Source organism: Amblyomma mixtum, chromosome 4, assembly GCF_055824585.1.
Source record: "Amblyomma mixtum isolate Tamu chromosome 4, ASM5582458v1, whole genome shotgun sequence".
Taxonomy (NCBI): domain Eukaryota; kingdom Metazoa; phylum Arthropoda; class Arachnida; order Ixodida; family Ixodidae; genus Amblyomma; species Amblyomma mixtum.
This window is the reverse complement of record NC_143015.1, coordinates 121,311,218-121,335,542: the sequence shown is the minus strand read 5'-3', so window position 1 is coordinate 121,335,542 and position 24,325 is coordinate 121,311,218. Positions and strand designations below refer to the sequence as shown.

Genomic DNA, 24,325 nt, shown 5'->3' with positions numbered 1-24,325 from the left:
ACTCGACTTCAGCGTAGGCCAGGCTAAGCACTGCTGCGTCCATGTCCACCAGCCCTGCTCAACTGTTCGGGGCTGGAGTCTCAAAGGGTTTTAACCCAACGGGCGTGAGTAGCGGCTTCGTCCAACGGGGTCCCGGACTAAGGACTACACCTGTGTAAAGAGCCGCTTTTGCCTGCAAACTCTCACATAGTGGTCGCTGGACACTTGGAAAACTCATTTCATTGCCGCTCTTCTTCCTTTTTTCCCCTTTGTTCCCCTCCCCAAGTGTAGGGTAGCCTACTGGGCATCGCCTGGTTAACCTCCCCGCCTTTCTGTTCATTCCTCTCTCACTCTCTCTGTTTCTTTTACTCACTGAAAAAAAGTTTTTACCACCACCAGTATGTTACGATGATGTAAGTGACTTCTCTATCTGTTTGACAAGGGATGTAGGGGTAAAGGGAAGGACACCGAACCTAAAATTGGAACGGCTAGGCTTACCTACTCTGTGATCATGCGAGCTTTTGGTTTCACGTACCATAGTTGGCAGCAATGGGACAAAAAATAGAGGGCAAGGAAAAAATAAACCAAGCGTTATTTTTTTTTTTTTCAGAATCGAAAAGGCGCAATAACTGTCTCACATATCTCGGTGTACACCCGAACCGCGCCGCAAGGGAAGGGGTAAAGGTGGGAGTGAAAGACAGGCAGAAAGACTTGCGCCATTTCCGTTCCCCTCCCGCTCCCCCCCCCCCCCCCCAAATAAAAAAAAGTTAACAAACGTTGCGCTTCGCACGTCAAACTGTGCAAAAAAGCATAACGAGATTAAGAAGAAGTTATGCAAGCAGAAGTAAAACAGACGTGAGAATATGGCGAGACTTCTTGACGTCCTGCGTCGGCTATGAAATTCCGTTTCTCCGAGGAATCAGTGGTTACAATCATACATCGCCTCCCGCACGCTCTCCCTCGCTCCCCTCCCCACTAGCTCACCTCTCCCAGCTAGTTTATCCCTTCCCCCCTTACCTCCCCCCCACCCCCCTTATCCAGATGGATGTCCCTTATGATTCAGGCATACATATACCTCTCTCTTTCACCAGCAGAAGAGCGGGTGTAGTTTGCTGTTAGGCCGAAAAGAGAGGAGACTTCATTATAACACATTTCTTTCTTTCCTGGTTGGCCCTCTTAATTCCGAAGTCCAGCGCGATCTCCCGCGCACTCATACCAAGCAGAAGCCGGTGGCTGGACCAAAGGAAGGGAGAGCGATTGATCACACTAGGCTTTAGCGAGGTTGCAGGTGTATGGTTGGAAGGAGAGATACTAGTCCGACTCTGGAGCTGGTTAGTGCGGGGAAAAAAAAGCATACACCCATTGACAGGCGTGAAGCTCGCATTCTTCGCCGAATACAGTTTAATCTCCTACATACACCAGCCAAAACTTTATCTATACCGGCACACTTCCACACCTCAGTGCCCAAACTGTCCACACACATATGCAGACATAGAACACTGCCTTACACAGTGCCACGTAGCCTTCCAGTCCCCCGCCTTTCCTTTCCCGCCACCCCCACCGTGGCCCATCTGGCTTGCCTCCCGGGACCTGAACCTGCAACGTGCCCTCGTCTCCTTGGCCCAGGACCTATTGAACGCCTAACATAAAGGCTGTTAATAAAAAATGTCACACCACCACCACCACCCATTGATGCAAAAGTAAAATAGAGCTCCGCAAGCCTTGCTGCGGGCCGCTGGGCCAAACCTCGTGTTATAAACGATATTATCGCCACACCGTTTGTTTAACGTTAGTTGGAGTGACGTGACGGGCCGCCTTACCCGTGCGTGGCCAGGGAAGTCGCTCCATTTTGCGACAGTCCAGCGCTGCGAGTGGTCCCAGCTGACCAGATGCGAGATGGAAGGCGTGCCCCGCGGCACTGGCCAAGGCACCGGCGGGTACAGTGCGGTAAGGTCCAGCTGGACTCCCAGTGCGTGCAATCTGCCCAGCGAAGCGAGGAAGAAAGTCGGGTTGTCCGCCTCACGTTTCATCAGGCCTAGACAGCTCGCGCCGGAGCCCAGGGCGCGCCTCAGGATGGGCTGCGAGTTGATGGAAAGGTGAACTGGTGCGCACTACCGTCACTCGTCTGCAAACATTCTCCAAGGATCCATGCCTAAGGATCCAGCTCTGGCATTGCTGTTGTTCTTTTCACTGCTAGAACCACGTTATTAGACACTTTTAGCATACCGCGTACCGTGTTACCGTTGCCGTCAGCGGAATACCGGGAGCCCGCCCACCACCGGTGAGCACACTCTGATTGGTCCTCATGCTGTAGGCGCGCGTGTAGCTGCCGGGTAAGTGGCGCCATCTGTCACCGTCAAGGCGATGTGTGCATGCGCATTGGCTGCGCGAGGGCTCCCGGTACTCCGGTACCGGTAACGGGAACACGGTACACGGTATGCTAAATGTGTCTAAAGGCTAAAGGCGAACTGAAGATGCTTCGGCGGTTTCCTCTTAGTGCTGCAATTCATCCAGTGCACCCTAGCCGCCACCTATCTGCCTTTATCTTCTGCAGGACAGTGCGTACTAGCCAGGCACCCTAGCTCATTTTCGTCTTACTGAAGTACATGACGTGCCTAGGCATCTCCGCTGTAAATACAGGGGAGGAAACTCCGATAGCCTTCAAAATTCCTAGGGGTTCTGAATTCATCTTTGTGCACCAAATTCACAATCCCATCTTCTGAGTACGGGCTAGGAAGAGCCCGTTACGGTAGGCTCGGGAAGGAGCAATAATAAAACTTTCCTTAGGAAAGGTGCGATTCAAGCTATATCAATGAATACAGCGCACATAATGGGCACAGGTAACAGTCATAAAAAGCACAAAATCTGCAGAAACGTTTTTTTTATATTTGTCCTTTTTTCTCAGAAATGTCTCGTAACTGAACGCTGACCTTAGCAGTGCGCAAAAGCGCGTTTATTGTGCAGACGGGGAATTAGAACTATAAACCTACAGCAAAAACTGCATTTTCAAATATATTTTGTGCGTTTTCATTGACTCATTAAAACGGAGAAAGAAATTAAGAAATTTATTTCCTGCTGTAAGCTCATAATTCTGGTTTCACTTTTGTCAAGTAAATCTCCCTTCACGTACTGCTAATTTCAGCGTTCTGTAAGTAAATAACTGAGGAGAAAAAAATTATCAAATGTGTAAAGCAATAAAAATGTAAAGAAAGCTGTTTTTGCAAACTAGCCTTTTTTTTGTAGCTAATAATTCTGTTCAATTATTTGTGCCAATATTTCTTCATGTAGCTTTCGTTATGTTATTGCTACCGAATACTTTATTCTTGCCTCTCTGGTCTCAGACCATCTTAAGAATTAGCGTTAGAGCCGTCGCGGTGGCTCAGTGGTTATGATGCCCGGCTGCTGACCCAAATTACGCGTGTTCGATCTGAGCCGCGGCGGTCGCATTTCAATGGAAGCGTTATGCAAGAAGCTCGTGTACTGTGCGATTTCAGAGTACATTGCAGAACCCCAGCTAGTCAAAATTATCCACAGCCCTACGCTACGGCGTCCCTCTTAGCCTGAGTCGCGCTGGGACCTTAAACACGATAAAACCAATCGAATCTTAGCGTTAGCCAAGCTGTCCAGCACCTGAACTCATATTCTATTCTATGAATTAGTCCTTCTGCTTTATATGGGAACAATAAACAAATTTCCTTTATTTTGACTGCGCGCCTACCCTCAGAGAATAAACGAGAAATTAAATCTCGGAGTACCACGGCCGATCATGAGCTGGATGAATTATCCTCTTTGGCCAGCGTTTCCATTCGACAGGCAACCTACAAGAACCAGATTCATGGGCCGCGATCGACTGAAGCCGAGCCTTCGACCTGTGGCGCCCATCTCAGGGCTCTGTAAGCCTGCAAAAAGCTGGAAAATACGGTGCTATCCACGCAACCAGCCAGCGGGTTACCAACAAAGAGCAGCCTTTGACAAAACATACAGACGGAGTAAGCTGAACTCAACATATACATTAGGCGGATACAGCATTGTTTCGCAAGCAGTTCACATTAAAAAGAAGTTAACAGCTAAATTCCGGTAATACCATAAAGGCAGCTAAAATCTCCCTCTGCAGAGTAACTATGACGCTGCAATCAGAAAACGTCTAACACGGAAGAAACATCCTTAGGTATGTACATGACAGGTGTAGCAAGGCTACACGTGTAACAAAAAGGGAAGCGGGATTTTTCCTTTCCGAGGTGAAATTGTCTCGCCCGTTGCAGAATGATATGCCAGCCATAGAGTTTCTTACTATTGCCTAGAGGAAAAGCGGGCAACCCGTCTATGGGAGTTTGCATGGAGGCCCCTCGAGACCACTTCAGCCACCATGGGCGCTCAAAGCATCATGGGGCGGTGAGCTACCGACTGCAGAACTACAACTTTTGGCCAAAAAATAAAGCTGTTCGATAACTACGAATGTCGTAACATTCAATATATTGTCTGTAAATTGCAACAAGCGAACGGAAAGGTATGTAAATGCAAAGTTTGCCCAAAATTAGAGATGGCTAGCTTTCCTATTGGTCAAGTAATGAACGCTACAAAAACTAATATTTCGTGATCAACAGGCGCGTTTTTAAAAGTAAATATGTTTTGAAAAAAATGTTGTTGCATTTTAAGTGCTTTTTAATGCCATTTCAGAAAAGTGAAACCCTTTATTGGCGTCGTTTGTCGTAGCGTTTTAACTACTATGGCTTTTGCACACTGCCTTCGCGCGAAAGTCGTCTGCGCACACAAGAACAGCATTTTTGGAATGAAACATCTTAGTAGTGCCACTCCGTGTTCCCTAAAAAATACGACTGTCACGCAACAAGTAGCTCACCGCCCCATGATGCTTTGAGCGTCCATGGTGGTGGAAGGGCAGCGCCGCCAGCTTTCCCTCTAGGTAATAGTAAGAAACTTTATGATGCCAGCATGCTGTAAGTTAGGCTTAGATACGGGAGTACCTGGTGCACGTGCGACCTTAAGATCACCATGTAGGACGGTGAAAGGTATGACAGTTATGAGGCCGAGCTACCGTAGCAAATGAATGTCCAACATCCAGAAACAAAGGCTATAAGTTAGCTTTGGATACGGTGTGACATAGTACATCTGTGACAATAGTACCATATAGAAGGGCGAAACATACGGTAGTTAAGTGCCAACTGAGTTTTGTCACGCACCTGAAGGAGGCAGTGGGATGCAATCTCGATCACGATGGCGTCGTCGGGCACGTGCTGCAGGGCCTCTCGGAAGAGCACGGGCGATAGTAGATTGTTGGCGTGGTACTCCGCAGAGGAGAACTGTGCGGCTGGCTCGTGCCAGCGACCCGAAGGCACCGAGGAGCTGACCCATCGCTCGCTGCGGAGCCTCGGCTCTGGAACCACCTGCTCGGGGGGAGGATTGTATTTCACTAAACAAAGGGTGCGTTCCAATACTCCCGAGTAGACGTCTACTTAGACGCCTTACCGGAGAGCCGCCATTTTGAGAGGCGTTCCATTTTTCACGAAGCCGCCCAAGAAGACTGCTTCGCCGAAGTCAACATCGATGCAGGCTAACTTCCTGTCTAAATATTACGGAGCAGTTGGTGCAGTCGGAGCTAAGCGAGCCGTGCTTTTCGCTGGCACTGGAGCCCGGAGACGCACCATCTTTCAAGTGTGAGTCATTACGTCAAGTTGATTTTTATAAGAACTGGCCGCCAATAAAGCAGTCTTTGTGTACCTACGATTGCTATAGCAGCTTATATGTGTGAATCGCGCGGGCGATATCGTCTGCTAATGCGGTAGCGATGAACGCATCATTATTGCAGCAAAATAAAAAAACTAGCAAACTACTAACAGCGCGTTTCAACTTATTTTATTAACAATCTTTAAGAACATAATAGAGCAACTATTCATAAATTTTAATTCAATTTGTATGCCGCAAGGTGGTGCGTGAAGTAGACACGTTCCAAACGGTAGACATGTAGCCGGCTTCCTAGACGTCCCACTAGACGTCTTGTCCGACGTCTAGAGAATTGGAAGGCACCCAAAGTCTCTACATTGCTGCGAGATATACTATCGAGCGAATATTTCCCATCGTATGCTTCTGACCGCAGATATGTGGCTGCAGTTGAAGCTATACAGGTTTGCACATTTTTTAAAGGCAATATCAGCCGAGTTAAGAAGTGCGGCAGACATTTGGCACACCGAATCCGAATCGATCAGTCCAGTAGCAGCGAATACAGCGCATCTTGTAGTAGATTAGGACAGCTGTAGGATATTGGTTACTGTCGACTGAAGATAAAGTAACGGCTCATCGAAAATCAGGCAATGGTTAATGATCTCTTCCTTGAATGCCATCTCACCCTGGCGGTAAACTTAAATCATTGTATCAGCATATTGATGGTCGTGAGACGGCATACTTGCATTCTGCAGGCACTTTCAGTGTTTTAAGGCGAAAGCCTTTAATGCATCATACTGTCGTTAGCAGACGCGTCGGCAGCCGTGTCGACAGACGCGTCGGCAGGAGTGTCGACAGACGCGTCGGCAGATTTGTCCGCCTTTCGGCGTCACTGCTTAAAATGAAACTGCGCCGAGGTTGGGAATCGAACCAGGGCCTTTGGCATTTGAAGCGGAGACGCTACCACTCCGCCACGAAGGCACAAGGTTCCAGCATGAATAAAGGCGCATCTAGTGAATACATAGGTTTCATAAATAAAATAAAAGGAATAAAATGAAGGAAAGCAAAATAAAAATAAAATAAGCAAAATAAAAGCAAAATAAAATAGGATATGGAAATAAAAATAAAAAACAATAAAAACAAGATGGAGCAAAATAAAAAGAATATGGAAAATAAAAAAGTGAATAAAAACAAACAGTGCGCCAGGAAACGCTTTCGCCTTGCAGCACTTTAGAGAGCCAAAGTGCCCCTGAATTTTTTAGCTATCAAAAGGGCTGCTCCGAATTCGTTTTCAAGTATTTTGCCAATAATGTAAAAATGAAGCATTACCAAAGTTATTTTTAAAGCTGGCTGTAATGATTCGTGATCAAGAAAATGCAATATATTATTCAGCCTTTCTGGCGCTTAGCGAGTATCATGTGCTGTTTTTATGGCGGGGGGGGAAAGGAAAAGGAATGCGCACTGTCTCTGAGCGCACATATCGACTGAAATTGCCACAGCACTCGGAATAGTATACGAAGAAATCTTCTCGTGGGATCGCTTTCAAGATCAAGTAGCAGTACGGTAAAAAGCTTCACCGCTACAAATGGCAGGATCCTGCTAAAGGTGGCAATCACAAATATTCGCGACACCCAGCATAAACGTTCGCAGGGAACTCAAGGTCAAAACGAAACTTCTCGCATGGATAGATGGGCGGATGGACGGCAGGAGCGTACCCCTTCAGACGGAGCCGTGGCGACTGCCACCATGCTCTGTATTTTTCCATTTCTCTAGCCAAACTGTCAAACCTAAAGGTACCGCAGGTAAACTATTCACCTCTTTAAAACGGAATGTATTGGCTTCTACGCTACAAATTTTTTTAATCGTGAGCTTGTATATTTAGATCACTGCTGTAAACCTACAAGCTAGCTACCCCCCCCCCACCTTTCTCTACTAATTTCTACCGCAGATTCATTCGCATAACTTCGATATCTCTAAACTCTAGCCCCTCGCGGATACCGACTGTACATGCGTCGGCATCTGGAAGAATACTGCCCCATTCTATACTCCGTTTCATACATAGTAGTGCGTCCGCGAAACCATATTACTCCGCCACGTATCATTCGTTCTTCTCGAAACTCCGGTCATTGTTTGGACGAATACAAAGAGCGGTATAAAACGATGTGGTAGCATTGAAAATAACGGTCGAAGCTGTGAGGCGCTCAGTGTTCGGGCTCTCTGGCCATAATTTTCACGGAGTGCGAACTACTTTTTGGGCGCGGCTATAGTAGGAGCGATTCGCCCTACCAACCGCGTATCATATCGCCACGTGTACTTTTTGCTTCTCAAAATCTCGACGAGTCGCAGGACGAAAATGTCGCAAGAGGTAAAACGAAGTCCAGGAGCTGCCAGTCACGACACTTAAGATTTCTCGCTGCGAAATATGTTTGTGTTCCCTTTGGTTGTATGGCGAACTACTTTTTGCATGCGGACTTAGCCTGCGCGAACAGGCGCGCTAGCTTTGGCAGCGTTGCCTGCTATGTATGAAGCGGAGTATAGCAAGATACGCTCCACTGTTTTTATATGTTAACCCCGCCCTGCAAATGTATCATCATATCTGGGTTAAACTTCTTTACGTAGCTTCGCTTTTTCGGCACTCAGATCCCGCTTCAAACAGCAGGGCACGGCCCCCTGAACTATCATTGAACACCTATCATAGAAGGTCTTTCTGCCTTCTGTGAGCACTGACTAGAGACAATAGCCATCACTAACTACCTCAGCTTCATGCAACACGCGTTCACTGTTTTCATCCTCATGCGAATCCTTACTTTAGCTTCGTCCTTTTCAGACATTTGTTCAAAATCTCCATCTTCGTTTCGTGCATTCCCTAATAAAATATTGAACTAACCGCAGCTCTCTGCAAGTTCGTACTTGCAACCTTTGCAAAACCCGAGCATCTGCTGGTGGTAAATCTAATTCTTATGCTATCTTAGATCTCAGCTGTTTTCCGCCGCGCTGTTTAGTTGTAAATACATACGACATCGTGCTGGGCGAATTGATTCATTTTTACTGCAGATGTGTCAGCGCAAGGGACAGTGAACCAGGAGGCAATGACGTAACTCTCTGCTCCTCCCCTCCTCTACGTTGTCTGTTTGCAGCCATGCGAAAAATTGCAGGCGAGATGCTGAAAACATGCAGGGGCTAACATTGCGACGCGGGAGCTGGTGGTCACGTGAGAGTTTTTAAATCTCGTAGAATATATTTTCACTTCCTAGGATAAAAACTCCGCGTAAGTTACTTGAAGAAAACAAATTCGAAAATTTGGAGGGACACTTAAGCTCCACATTTTAGGTATGACGCGATACGTAAATGAGTTACTGCAGATATATGCGGAACTGGTCATTCTCCACATTCGTAGATTCCTGAGAGTCCTTATACTACTCCTAGCGGAGTGGCGCAGCTTTTAAGCGATGCGTCAATGTCCTGCTATGGCAGGTGGCGCCACCGGCGGGGCTAGTGCGACCCAGGTTTCTCTCCCCGAGCAACCTCTTGCGACCAATCAATTGAACTGCCACCTGCTAGGGTAGTCAGTTTGCTCACTATCCGGTAGGCAGGTTATGATAACGTGACCAAGGTGTTCCCCCCCCCCCACAAGGTCACGTGACCAAGGTGTTCCCCCCCCCCCCCAGGTCGCTTCTACGGGCATTTCTCGCTCACAGCGCCGACGCCGACAACGCTGACGGCAGATTTTCTGCAGAACGGAAGCTTTAGCGCCGTCGCCTTAGTAAGCATGAGTCAGCATGCTCTTGCGTTAAAATTACCACGCAATAGCGAATTTGTGTCTGTTAACTAGAAAATTAAAAAATAAGTCAAATTTTTGAATGTTGACTCTAACAAGCTGAATCTTTACAGCCATGAACTACTGAACATAAGTAGAGAATTTAAAACTTGGCACTAGTTATCTGAAACAGCCCGTACACGTCAGCAGCGAACACAATGTAAGTAAGTAAGCAAGTAAGTAAGTGCTTTATTTTTCCGTTTGCAAAATACATTTGAGAACGGACAGGTTCGAGGAAAAAAAGCTGCGGAAGCAGCTTGACAGGTCCTAAAACCCGTTTGTTGGCAGCAGCAGCAGTGCGGGATGGCAATGCTTTCAAAACAATAAAGCACAAAGCATGAAGAACGAAACAAAGAAACAAAATAACAAACAAAAAAGGTGAATCTGCCAAGCTACATAGGTTAGTATTCAAAAATGTGCCTTTTGTTGCCTGTAACTGCGTTCTGAAAGTTTGCTCACCTTCTCAAGGGCCTCTCGGAGAGGTGGTCCAATGCATTCAATGTATCTGCTGTGGAAGGCCACATTCATACTGTCCACCTCTCTGGCGAATACCCCTTCGGCCTTGAGCTCTGCGACCAACGCGGCAACGGCGCCAGGAGGGCCGGACACGGTCACCGAGTCCTCGGCATTGTGGCAGGCTGGCACCACGCCGTCGCGGCAACGCTTTGCCGCCTCCTCCCATGTCAACCCTGAGAAAAAGAAACAGCCGTGTCACTGCCCAGGGCGCCATTCGGCATACCACACTTGTCTGCTGGGTTTCGACCGGCACTTCCCTTATAAAAATGGTCTATAGACAGTCTATAGACTTCTTATTGACTCTATTGACTTCCTATAGATACTGCTCTTTGTCTGTTCATAATCTATAGACTGTCTATAGACAAAAGTCTACTAAGTGTCATCATCATCATCAGCCTGACTACACCCACTGCAGGGCAAAGGCCTCTCCCACGTCTCTCCAATCAACTCTGTCCTTCGTCAGTTGCCGCCACTGTATCCCCGCAAACTTATTAATCTCATCCGCCCGCCTAACTTTCTGCCGTCCCCCTGTCCTTTGTCAGTTGCCGCCACTGTATCCCCGCGAACTTATTAATCTCATCCGCCCGCCTAACTTTCTGCCGTCCCCCTGTCCTTTGTCAGTTGCCGCCACTGTATCCCCGCAAACTTATTAATCTCATCCGCCCGCCTAACTTTCTGCCGTCCCCTGCTACGTTTGCTTTCTCTTGGAATCCACTCCGTTACCCTTAAGGACCAGCGGTTATCCTGCCTTCGCATTACATGCCCTGACCAAGCCCATTTCTTCCTCTTGATTTCAACTAAGATGTCATTAACCCGCGTTTGTTCCCTCACCCACTCTGCTCACCCACTCTACTAAAAGTGTATGGTCATAAATCTATAGATTGTTTATAAACTGTCTATGGCATTTTTATTGCCTACAGACTGTTCTCTAGGATTTGTCTGTAGAGAGTCTATAGACTTTTTAGACAGAAGTCTATAGACACTCTATAGACTGTCTAAAACTTTTTTTGTAAGAGTTGAGCCATTGTGACAGCATGGAGGGTTCAACGAACGTCTTCTGGAGAGTTTGTGTACTTATTTATGATGTATACCTTCCGCAGATAAATCAGTGTCAGCAGCTGTGCTAGCAACGGTGAGATGCACACTTCCTGGCGTGACCTTCAAAGTCTCCAGCAACATCAAACAGAGCACATGGACATGTGAGCAGCAAGTAAGCACGAGAGTTTGCCTCGTCCCTTCTGCGTGCTATACTGCTTCACTGTATAAGCAGTGCGTGCTTTGTACACTATACAGTGTCGCGCAGGATGATGCTTCAAGCACTTGTGTCTCACCTGTGAGGTTACGCGGACGCTTTTTAAAAACATCCTACGTTTTCTCGCAGAGCTTCCAATGACTCTCCTACGTAACCTAATAACAACTTCAATTGCATTCTGTGTTGGTAGGTTTTCATGTTCATCGCTTCTAAACTGAACTCATTTACGTTTGTCAAAGTGGATTAACTTTGTTTTCTAGCGGCTTCCTGAACAGCTGGCTTTTTTTTCTTTGCTGCTAATTTGCTGAAACGCTGCTTCCTGACTATTTCCGCTCTTTCTATAGGCTGATTCGGTACTTCGATTCGATTCGATACGCATCACATTGCCAAACGCTTCTACATTTTTTCTGCTGTTGGGATGAGCGCATATTACAGTGGCTCCTTCATTTTTATTTTCCCCATTTCAATTTTTGCATCTATTTATTCCTAGTTTCCCAATTCAAACTATTATATTTTCGACTCCTGTTCTCTGATCTTCAAAATATCTTCAGACTTCGAAAGCGCTTGCAAAGGAAATTAAATTCAAAGGTAATCAGTGTTTTTGTTGTTTTTACTGTGTTTAGTTGTGTGCTGTGCATGTAATGCTCCTTACTGCGTCGCTCGCATAAACCCTGAGTTGTTATGGCCTGTTCTTTCGTCTACTTCTCTTTGCCACCATTTTTTTTCTATAAACTTGCACTGTGGTCATGTGTGGGACAGTGACGACAAAATGCAACAAAATTCAGAACCTTCATAGAACATTTTCATAACCAGGATGTTAAAGTGTAGAAAGATGCTTTTAAAAATAAAATGTGAATCTTTCTTAAGGGCTGTGGTGTTAAATGAACGGGACTTTATAATGAAGAAGTATTTTATTGTAGTTAGCTGTTTCACTAAAAAGAACCACGACTTTTATTCCTTGTATTTGGGAGACATAATATAACAAAAAAGTTACGATCAGTGTCGGTAACTAAAACATCGATTTTCCGATTTTTCTAACGCGTGAGCCTCTTTAGTGCGATTGGGGAGAGAATTCTGGCGTTTCAGCCAGATGAAACAATTTTTTTTTTGAAATCCGAATAGTGGTACGTCAACTGAAGTCTAGCTCTTGGTCTTTCTTTACAATTAGATTTTAATCCGATCAGGCATGTAAAATATGACGGCTGGCTTTTATTTCAGAAGCTTGAAAATGAGAAACCGGCACCTATTCCTTTCATCAGTTTTTCCAACACACGCGCGATGAGGACAACTAGGAAAGCCTGTTTTTACACGTTACATAACCTGTTCGCTCAAAGCAGCCACTAAGGTAGAAAGAAAGTTGAAGTTGAAGTTCATTTTATTTACTCGACAATGAGAGGGAACACCGAGAGAAAAAAGCTCCATTGAACTTGACAGGCTCTCGAGCCCCAGCAAACAAACCAGACGGCAGCACTCCAAAGACAACAAATACATCGCTGAAGTAAAACGGTGACACACAAAAAGTGGGAGCATAAGATTTCCTATTTATCCTAGATTAAGTTTAAATGAAGTCAAAAATTTAATACATTGTGAAAATACAAAACAGAGTATCAAAAATATTAACAACTGAAATATCAATGACTATTTTGCAGAATAGGAAACAAGGAAGGGGAATTGAGGGGCTCGTTGTAAATATGACAGAAGCCAACAGCCACAGAAACCAAGGGGCACAGGGGATTTTTTTTTAAATTCATTTATTTATTTTGTGGTGTTGATCAATTTAGAACATTACTGAATATGTCATCGCTTAAAGATAATTGATTAGAAAAGCAGAAGAAAAAACAACCACATGCCGCCGGTGGGATCCGAACCCACGACCTCCGAATTACGCATCCGGTGCTCTACCTCTGAGCTACGGCGACGGCTGTCAAACCTTCTGCTTTCGGGGGTATTTATGTTTACAAGTAACCTAACATTGAGAGTGTTCATCAGCGCCACCCACGTTCATAAGCGGCGGACGTAGAACGTCCTGATTTACCGCTGGTGTGACGTAGAACGTCATCGAACGGAGAGGGTGGAAGCTGTGTGAGAACCTCTTATGCTTCCTATGGCATCAAGGCTGCCAGAATCGAGGCCCTCGCTAAGCAATTAAGCAAACAAGGAAGGGGAATTGAGGGGCTCGTTGTAAATATGACAGAAGCCAACAGCCACAGAAACCAAGGGGCACAGGGGATTTTTTTTTAAATTCATTTATTTATTTTGTGGTGTTGATCAATTTAGAACATTACTGAATATGTCATCGCTTAAAGATAATTGATTAGAAAAGCAGAAGAAAAAACAACCACATGCCGCCGGTGGGATCCGAACCCACGACCTCCGAATTACGCGTCCGGTGCTCTACCTCTGAGCTACGGCGACGGCTGTCAAACCTTCTGCTTTCGGGGGTATTTATGTTTACAAGTAACCTAACATTGAGAGTGTTCATCAGCGCCACCCACGTTCATAAGCGGCGGACGTAGAACGTCCTGATTTACCGCTGGTGTGACGTAGAACGTCATCGAACGGAGAGGGTGGAAGCTGTGTGAGAACCTCTTATGCTTCCTATGGCATCAAGGCTGCCAGAATCGAGGCCCTCGCTAAGCAATTAAGAAAACAAGGAAGGGGAATTGAGGGGCTCGTTGTAAATATGACAGAAGCCAACAGCCACAGAAACCAAGGGGCACAGGGGATTTTTTTTTTAAATTCATTTATTTATTTTGTGGTGTTGATCAATTTAGAACATTACTGAATATGTCATCGCTTAAAGATAATTGATTAGAAAAGCAGAAGAAAAAACCACATGCCGCCGGTGGGATCCGAACCCACGACCTCCGAATTACGCGTCCGGTGCTCTACCTCTGAGCTACGGCGACGGCTGTCAAACCTTCTGCTTTCGGGGGTATTTATGTTTACAAGTAACCTAACATTGAGAGTGTTCATCAGCGCCACCCACGTTCATAAGCGGCGGACGTAGAACGTCCTGATTTACCGCTGGTGTGACGTAGAACGTCATCGAACGGAGAGGGTGGAAGCTGTGTGAGAACCTCTTATGCTTCCTATGGCATCAAGGCTGCCAGAATCGAGGCCCTCGCTAAGCAATTAAGCAAACAAGGAAGGGGAATTGAGGGGCTCGTTGTAAATATGACAGAAGCCAACAGCCACAGAAACCAAGGGGCACAGGGGATTTTTTTTTTAAATTCATTTATTTATTTTGTGGTGTTGATCAATTTAGAACATTACTGAATATGTCATCGCTTAAAGATAATTGATTAGAAAAGCAGAAGAAAAAACAACCACATGCCGCCGGTGGGATCCGAACCCACGACCTCCGAATTACGCGTCCGGTGCTCTACCTCTGAGCTACGGCGACGGCTGTCAAACCTTCTGCTTTCGGGGGTATTTATGTTTACAAGTAACCTAACATTGAGAGTGTTCATCAGCGCCACCCACGTTCATAAGCGGCGGACGTAGAACGTCCTGATTTACCGCTGGTGTGACGTAGAACGTCATCGAACGGAGAGGGTGGAAGCTGTGTGAGAACCTCTTATGCTTCCTATGGCATCAAGGCTGCCAGAATCGAGGCCCTCGCTAAGCAATTAAGCAAACAAGGAAGGGGAATTGAGGGGCTCGTTGTAAATATGACAGAAGCCAACAGCCACAGAAACCAAGGGGCACAGGGGATTTTTTTTTTAAATTCATTTATTTATTTTGTGATGTTGATCAATTTAGAACATTACTGAATATGTCATCGCTTAAAGATAATTGATTAGAAAAGCAGAAGAAAAAACAACCACATGCCGCCGGTGGGATCCGAACCCACGACCTCCGAATTACGCGTCCGGTGCTCTACCTCTGAGCTACGGCGACGGCTGTCAAACCTTCTGCTTTCGGGGGTATTTATGTTTACAAGTAACCTAACAGAGAGTGTTCTCACACAGCTTCCACCCTCTCCGTTCGATGACGTTCTACGTCACACCCGCGGTAAATCAGGACGTTCTACGTCCGCCGCTTATGAACGTGGGTGGCGCTGATGAACACTCTCAATGTTAGGTTACTTGTAAACATAAATACCCCCGAAAGCAGAAGGTTTGACAGCCGTCGCCGTAGCTCAGAGGTAGAGCACCGGACGCGTAATTCGGAGGTCGTGGGTTCGGATCCCACCGGCGGCATGTGGTTGTTTTTTCTTCTGCTTTTCTAATCAATTATCTTTAAGCGATGACATATTCAGTAATGTTCTAAATTGATCAACACCACAAAATAAATAAATTAATTTAAAAAAAAAATCCCCTGTGCCCCTTGGTTTCTGTGGCTGTTGGCTTCTGTCATATTTTGCAGAATACATTACAAGGTAAAAAAAACGGACTCGCCAGGCTAAAGCAATTAATTCAACACTTTGAATGTCTAACATACAGGGACGACCACACACTTATGAACACAAATAATGACACAAATTTAAATGACTGGAAGAGGAAATGGTCAGACCAGCATCTGCAATACCATTGAGAAGGGAGGATGGTTAGTCCTAGGCGTTCTCCATAAGAAACGCTTCGGGGCGCTCACCAACGGCGGCCATGGCTCCACGCTGCAAGTTTCCAACGTCAACGCAGCGGCCTCGCCAGTAGGCGCACAGCACGCACTGCTCGGCCGTCAAGCACCCGTCGGCGTAGGCACAGGCAGTCTCCCCCATCGAGTGGCCGAGAATACCCTCTGGCCGGACGCCGACGGCGCGAAGCATGTCTACCAGCGCCACCTGTCCACAGTAGAGAAAAAGAAACTGCTGTACAGTTACCACCATGTTTGTTTGTTTGTTTGTTTGTTTGTTTGTTTGTTTGTTTGTTTGTTTGTTTGTTTGTTTGTTTGTTTGTTTGTTTGTTTGTTTCCAATACAAGGAAAAAGCGAAGGGAGAGCTAAATGCTACTAGCCTGATGAGGCCCTCCCTCCGCATACAGTTTCGACAACAATACAAGAAAAATTTAAGAAAACAGCACACACGTTTGTAGTTGCACTCTACACACTTCTATGTCATGGAGGATCCAGTACATAACACTTAACACAAATATATACAACAGATTTCTTGTCGTAGATGTGACAAAAAGAAAAAATACATATGAACACAAATGCAAAGCTCAGTCATCGTGGCGAACATATTTACATATGAAAAGGAGGAAAAAAAGAAAAAGGAGACATCCAACACACAGTAAAAGAGCCCTGTTTTACAAGCGCCACATACGGCTTTAAGAGAGAAGTCACTGGTAGCGAATTTCTTTCTCGATAACCATTGTTTTGACCGTTTCTTTCTTAATTGATTTGTTTAGGTCTACGTCATCTGGAAGTTTATTTCGAAGCACCGGAATTTGGTAATTTAATTGCTGTTTGCCATAATTCGTACGTGTTCGAGGCTTTCTGCGCTCTTGCCTTCGAAGGGCGAGCGTGTGTGTTTCAGCGGGACTGCTAAATGCGCGTAGTTTATGTTTTTGTACATACTGCAATAACATAAAGCAATAAACTTCATCAGCTCTTCGCAGAGAATACTTTACAAACAGTGGACCTGTTGGTAAGTCTTGTGGGTGTCCTGCATATCTTTCAAGTAACCGAAGTACACACTTCTGTAACTTTAGTATTCGGAGGTAGTTTCTACTAGAGGTTGTACCCCAAACCAAAATACAGTAGGAAAGTCTGGAATAAAAGAGAGTATAATAAAGAGAAATTTTAAGCCACAAAGGTATAAGTGAACTTATTCTATACAAGCAGCCGAGCGATCTACTGAGCTCCAGAGCAAGATTATCAATGTGGGTGTTCCAAGACAAGTTTTCTTGGAACCATACTCCCAGAAATTTTTGCTTCACCTCTTGTTTTAACTGAGTGCCCCGAAAGGTAATATAGGTAATATGAATATCAATCTTCATTGGCTTGTTAATTGGAGCGAATACAATATATTTGGTTTTATTAGTATTCAACTTTAAGCTGTTGGCATGTAAACAGTCAGAAAGTGACTCCATATATTTATTAACAATCTCCTGAAGCTCCGTAAGGGTACGTGCACTGAATAAACTATTCGTGTCATCTGCGTACATTATTAGTTTAGGAGAATTATAGATGCTACAGAGATCATTAATATAGACTAAGAATAATAGCGGTCCAAGAATAGAGCCTTGGGGAACAACTTGTTTAATTACTATTTTTGTAGTCGTTCCTTGGTGGACGTTTACATATTGAAGCCTATTGCTTAAGTAACTCTTTATCAGTTTAAAGACAACACCGCGAACACCGTATTTTTTTCGTTTAATTAATAGCACATCGTGACAGACTGAGTCAAAAGCTTTCCGTAGATCTACAAACAATCCTAGCGTGTAAAGCCTGTGCTCAAAGTTATGTATAATATCATGCTTGATACTGAGAAGCTCGTCCTCAGTAGATTTGCCTTTTTGAAATCCGAACTGCATATCACTTATTACCCCATAGTTCGCAAATACTTTTTCTAGTCTTATATTTATGACCCCTTCAAATACTTTCGATAGAACAGGCAGGACCGAGATTGGCCTATAGTTGCTTATGTCTCCTTCAGCATCACCCTTGTGAATAGGACAGATGCGAGCTATCTTGCGCGAGTCAGGGAATATTCCAGCCTCAAACATTTTATTTCTTATGTCTGCTAGGATATGGGGATAAGATTTCAGACGCATGCTTAATTGGCATTGCTTTAATTTCATCAAAACCAGAAGCAACGTCATTTCTAATCCCATTGATAAGTTTGTTGATTTCGTGAGGAGTCACTGGTGCGAGTACCATGGAGTTCACTATCGTCACGCTGTTATCAACGATGTTTTGACCTTCTTCACCATTTTCCTGCTCGTACACTGCGCTCATGGCAAAATAAGCGTTGAGACTCTGTTTCACGCGCGACTCACGCGCGACTCACGCGACAGAGTAAAAGGCCCCCGTTATGCAGAAAATCCGGCGTCGTCGTCGACGTTGTGAGCGAAAAGTCCCCGGATGAAGCCACCTAGGTGAGCCAGCTAGGTCACGTGACGTTGTGACGTCATTACGACCTTCCCACCGGATTGTGAGCAAACTGACCATGGTGGCAGGTAGCAGTTAAAGTAATGATTGGTCGCTCGACAAGAGCAACCTGGGTCGCACAAGGCCCACCGGTGGCAGCACCTGTCGGGGCAGTGGCGCACCGCTTAACCGATCCACCACCGGGTTAGGAATGGTATGAGGGCTCCCAGGCATCTAGAATGTCAGGTGAAGAAAAACCAATTCCGCATATACGGGCATTAACGCATTAACGCTGAAGTGCCCCCTCCGATTGCTCCTTATTACCTGTGTTCTTCTCTGGTAAAGTACGCGTTACGTCAATATGCTGCCAACGTCACGCCACTGTGTTCAGACTAATGCGTTGCGGCTACGTGCGTGACGTCACTGCCCGCTAATCTATTAGAGAGGCCCAGCGTTATGCCAGCACCAACACCGACGCCGCAGAACCAGGAAACATTCTTTCCCACGGTCGTCGTAGAAGGAACGTCCCATTTACTCATGGCACTAGACAACAATGAGAAAAAATCCACTGAAGAAATAGCGAACAATAAAAAACGCGAACAAATTCCGCCTGCAACTGGCAGCATACCGTCTCGAAAATGTTTAGCGAAGCCTCATTCAAGATGGACGAACAAAATACAAAATATCAATATTTGCAGCTTTCTTCAAGCCACATCCGGCACTTCGTTTAGACTCGTTTTTAGGTTCCAGTGGATAATCACCACATACCACGGTGTTCATGTCGTTTTTCCGATGGTCCGATGACCAAGCTTATCATCATCATCAGCCTGACTACAACCACTGCAGGGCAAAGGCCTCTCCCATGTCTCTCCAATTAACCCTGTCCTTTGTCAGTTGCCGCCACTGTATCCCCGCAAACTTCTTAATCTCATCCGCCCACCTAACTTTCTGCCGTCCCCTGCTACGTTTGCTTTCTCTTGGAATCCACTCCGTTACCCTTAAGGACCAGCGGTTATCTTGCCTTCGCATTACATGCCCTGCCCAAGCCCATTTCTTCCTCTTGATTTCATTTAAGATGTCATTAACCCGCGTTTGTTCCCTCACCCACTCCACCCGCTTTCGATCTCTTAACGTTACACCTATCATTTTCCTTTCCATAGCTCGCTGCGTTGTTCTTAACTTAAGCTGAACCCTCTTTGTTAGCCTCCACGTTTCTGCCCCATAGGTGAGTGCCGGTAGGATACAGCTGTTGTATACTTTTCTCTTCAGGGATATTGGTAAGCTACCATTCATGATCTGAGATAACCTGCCATATGCGCTCCACCCCATTCTTATTCTTCTAGTTATTTCCCTCTCATGATCCGGATCTGCGGTCACTACCTGCCCTAAGTAGACATATTCTCTTACTACTTCCAGTACCTCGCTACCAATGGCGAACTGCTGTTCCCTTGCTAGGCTGTTGAACATTACTTTGGTTTTCTGCATGTTAATTCTTAGCCCCACCGTTCTGCTCTGTCTGTCCAACTGATTGATCATGCTTTGCAGTTCTTGTCCTGAGTGGCTTAGCAAGGCAATGTCATCAGCGAATCGCAAATTACTCAGGTATTCTCCATTAACTCTTATCCCCAACTGTTCCCATTCCAGTCCCCGGAATACCTCCTGTAAGCAGGCAGTGAAGAGCATTGGCGAGATCGTGTCTCCCTGCCTGACACCTTTCCGTATTGGAATTTTATTGCTGACTTTGTGGAGCTGTGCAATCGTTATAAATATCTTCCAATATTTTCACATAGCACTCTTCTACACCCTGATTCCGCAATGCCTGCATGACAGCTGAGGTTTCCACTGAGTCAAATGCTTTCTCGTAATCAATGAAGGCTATATATAGGGGTTGGTTATATTCTGCGCATTTCTCTATCACCTGATTGATAGTGTGAATGTGATCTATTGTCGAGTATCCTTTACGAAAGCCTGCCTGATCATTTGGTTGACTAAAGTCCAAGGTTGTCCTGACTCTATTAGCGATTACCTTAGTAATACCTTGTAGGCAACGGACAATAAGCTGATTGGTCTGTAATTCTTCAAGTCCTTGACGCCTCCTTTCTTATGAATTAAGATAATGTTAGCGTTCTTCCAAGCTTCTGGTACTCTCGAGGTCACAAGGCATTGCGTATACAGGGTGGCTAGTTTTTGTAGCACAATCTCTCCTCCGTCCTTCAACAAATCTGCTGTTACTTGATCCTCACCAGCGGCTTTCCCTCTTTGCATTGCTCCTAAGGCTTTCTTTACTTCCTCCTTCGTTACTGGCAGGATGTCCCATTGCTGTGCTCGACTGCCTCCCTCAGTAACTTGATGATTAGATTCGCTACTGTATAGATTTTTGTAGAACTCTTCGGCTAATTCAACTATCTTATCCATATTGCTGATGACATTGCCCTGTTTGTCTTTTAGCGCATACATCTGGTTTTTACCTATGCCCAGTTTTCTCCTCACTGATTTTAGGCTACCTCCGTTCCTTAGAGCATGCTCGATTTTCTCCATGTTAAACTTTCTTATGTCGGCTACCTTGCGCTTATTTATTAACGTCGATAGCTCTGCTAGTTGTATCCTGTCCGTGGAGTTAGACGTCCTCATACTTTGACGTTTCTTAATCAGTTCTTTAGTCTCCTGAGATAGCTTGCTGGTATCCTGTCGAACAATCATACCACCTACTTCTGCGGCGCACTCTGCAACGATAGCTGTAAGATTATCATTCATTGTTTCAACACTACGGTCGTCTTCTTCAGTTAAAGCGGAAAATCTGTTTTGCAGCGACATTCTGAATTCCTCTACCTTCCCTCTTAATGCTAACTCGTTAATAGCCTCTCTCTTCACCAGTTTCCTCAGTTCCCTCTTCAAATCTAAGCTAACACGAGACCTTACCATTCTGTGGTCGCTACAACGGACCTTACCGAGGACATCCACATCCTCTACGATGCCAGGGTGTGCACACAGTATGAAGTCTATTTCATTTTTAGTCTCACCATTGGGGCTCTTCCCCGTCCACTTCCTGTTTGCTCGTTTGCGGAAGAAGGTATTCATAATCCGTAAATTATTTCTATCTGCGAACTCTACTAATAACTCTCCCCTACTGTTCCTAGAACCTATGCCATAGTCACCTACCGCCTTGTCTCCAGCCTGCTTTTTACCTACCTTTGCATTAAAGTCGCCCATCAGTACAGTATACTGTGATTTTACTTTGGTCATTGCCGATTGCACATCCTCATAGAAGCTTTCAACTATCTGGTCATCATGGCTTGATGTAGGCGCGTAGGCCTGCACTACCTTCAGCTTGTACCTTTTATTAAGCCTAATTACGATAGCTGCCACTCTCTCGTTAATACTGTAAAACTCCTCGATGTTGCCAGCTATATCCTGATTAATGAAGAATCCCACACCTAGTTCTCGCCTATCTGCTAATCCACGATAGCACAGTACATGCCCGGCCTTTAGTACTGTATACGCCTCATCTGTCCTCCTAACCTCACTAAGCCCTATGACATCCCGTTTAATACCGGCTAATTCCTCCAATAGCACTGCTAAGCTAGCCTCACTTGATAAGGTTCTTGCGTTAAACGTTGCCAGGTTCAGTTTTCAATGGCGGCTTGTCCGGAGCCAGAGATTCTTAGCACCCTCCGCTGCGTCACAGATCTGACCGCCGCCTTGGTCAGTTGCTCCGCAGATGCTGGGGACTGAGGGCCGAGGGTTAATTGGTTTGTTCATAGAAGGTTATGGCCATGTACTACACCAGGGTGGCCAAATCCTGTTCTGGTGAGGAAGTGCGTTGTCGGTTAGGTTCACCGAAATCAGGCCGCACTCCAAGGCTGGGTATGCAATTCCATCGACACGCGGAGTTTTTTTTTTAATCCGGTGGAGAATTGCGTGCCACCGGGATTCGAACCCAGGTCCTCTTGCACGCGAGGCGGATGCTCTACCTCTACGCCATCGCTGCACCTCCATGACCAAGCTATCCCTTTATAAACACTCTCCAGTAGCTGTGTTGTCTAAGGATTCATTGCGTTTTCATTTAATTTGCCCTCTCTCATTACTCCTTGCCCCAGGTGACGTAGACCGTGGTGGAGAACTTAACTCTGGTCGAGGCAGAAACATGTCCACGAGGGCGCTTGAACAAATGCCGCATCCGGTGGACCGGCACTACGCCAATAAATGACGCAGCACGACGACGTCTTTGATACGCCTGACTAGCTTTGATAATGCCGTCTCAGGAAAGAACTTTGGTTGAGCGGTGATTCTACGGAGCGTAGTCCTTGTCAGCCGGCCGCACCAGGTGTGGCGGCAGTAAGGTGGCTAGCGAGGACACGTGATGAGACTGGCCGTGCCTGTGATCGCTCGTTTGCTTCTCCATCTTCTATTAGAGAGTTTTAGAATTGGGAACCCAAGGCTCTTGGCTCCCAAGCCGCGTTGCGTTGTTGCTCTTGGGTTTAGAAGAACAGCAGAGTTTGAGAATTCGGTCACACGCAGACAGCGTTGGGTCGAGTGCTCGTTACGCCGCAGTGGGGAAAAAAATCGTGCTTGAAAGCAACAAGAAAGAAAAGCTTTTCTTGCAAGTGGAAACGAACAGAATGCATTTTTGAGCAAGAAGAGCGAGCAATAAAATCTCATAAACGTAATCGTTTTGTTAGTACCGCGAATTAAGTAAACGATTTTAAGTCAAGCAAAGCCAATCGCAGCCAAGTGCTCTTAAATAGTGTTTTCAGCGATTGACTTTAAAACTGAGAGTTCACCTGTGCAAAATGGCAAAAATCAGTCGAAGGACAGCAAGTTTGCTCTGCGATCATCTGCTGTACGGTGATTTCGTGATTTCTCGTCAGTCGCGAGGGTGACCCAAGACAGCTTGGGGGTCCACGCTAGTTTTCGATTTTTGGGTCTTGGGTTAACGCGAACGCAAGAGCCCAAGACTGCCTTGGGTTTTGCGCATGCGCACTTGCGGCCGGCAATTCTCTTGGGGCCCCAAGCCGCTTGGGCCCCCAATTCTAAAACTCTCTAATATTGTTTTTGCCACCCCTGACGTTGCGACCGAATGAAATGACGACGAAATGAAAAGTTACACAATATGGCTCATTACCAGCATGCATCTCAAAGCGGCACAGAACACTGAAGCAAGCTTCTCGGGATCACCTGAACAGCTGCCATGGAAGCCAGCACCGAAGCCACGTTGTTGCTCACAGCATCATCGCTGGTCACCAGGTCGGTCAGATCCAGGCCGAACTGCTTTAGCACATCAGCCGACTTGCGCATGGATCGGGCGAACACGTCGAATTGCATCATCTGCCTTGCCATCCCTTTCCACTGGCAGCCCATGCCGCTGAAGACGAACCACAGGGGGCGCCTCTCGAGCGGAGCCTGTTCGGCAACCTTGACGACTTCCTTGCCAGAGCCGTCCACGGGAACCACGGCGAATCCTCGGTAGGAAAACTGCTGGATGCTCCGCTGGCCGACCCGGTTTAGGAGGGCGTACGCAGAATCCGGGTACGGGCCCTCGGCTTCCACTCGATCTAGAGTGGTCTGCAGTGATGGCGATAACAGGAGGGACACTAAAGTCTTGAGCTCCATTTCACTCATCCGTGAACGCTATGGAACACAGCAGAAGCATTCGCCGAAAACATACCTCTAAGCCGTCGGTTAGTATCTGTTAGGAAGGCTTGGGAGTTCAAAAATCTAATTTATGCGGCAACCTGTTTTTTCTTTTTCAAGTTTGCCTAAAAGCATTCTCCTGCGAGAATCTTTCCACTCGTAAAAATTTCCAGATAGGTACACAAGGGCAGAAGCCATGCGTTTATCTAAACTACAAAACTCCTATTTTTAAAATTATGTGCATTCGCCAATACTTTAACAATATCACCGTAGTGTGGAACAAACGACAGCAGAGCACTTTGTAACAAAGGGGAAAAGAAAGACAGGCCGGAAACGACATTAACTTTGCCCGCATGTGCGTATTCTCGCCGGTTTGGCTGCCTCACTTCCTCACAGAGCTGTTTATGTAGCACAGGGGT

General features: G+C 46.0%; 1 protein-coding gene across 1 annotated transcript in view; it reads right to left on the bottom strand.

The window, feature by feature from the left end:
- Positions 1 to 24,325, bottom strand: part of LOC149348108 (fatty acid synthase-like) — an 87,975-nt gene that overhangs the window by 51,039 nt on the left and 12,611 nt on the right. The window contains exons 7-11 of the mRNA XM_089585738.1: positions 23,451 to 23,837; positions 15,837 to 16,026; positions 9,932 to 10,161; positions 5,178 to 5,381; positions 1,800 to 2,057 (exon numbers count right to left, since the gene is read on the bottom strand). Coding sequence (XP_089441864.1) covers positions 1,800 to 2,057; positions 5,178 to 5,381; positions 9,932 to 10,161; positions 15,837 to 16,026; positions 23,451 to 23,837 — 1,269 coding nt within the window. The remainder of the gene's footprint in view (positions 1 to 1,799; positions 2,058 to 5,177; positions 5,382 to 9,931; positions 10,162 to 15,836; positions 16,027 to 23,450; positions 23,838 to 24,325) is intronic.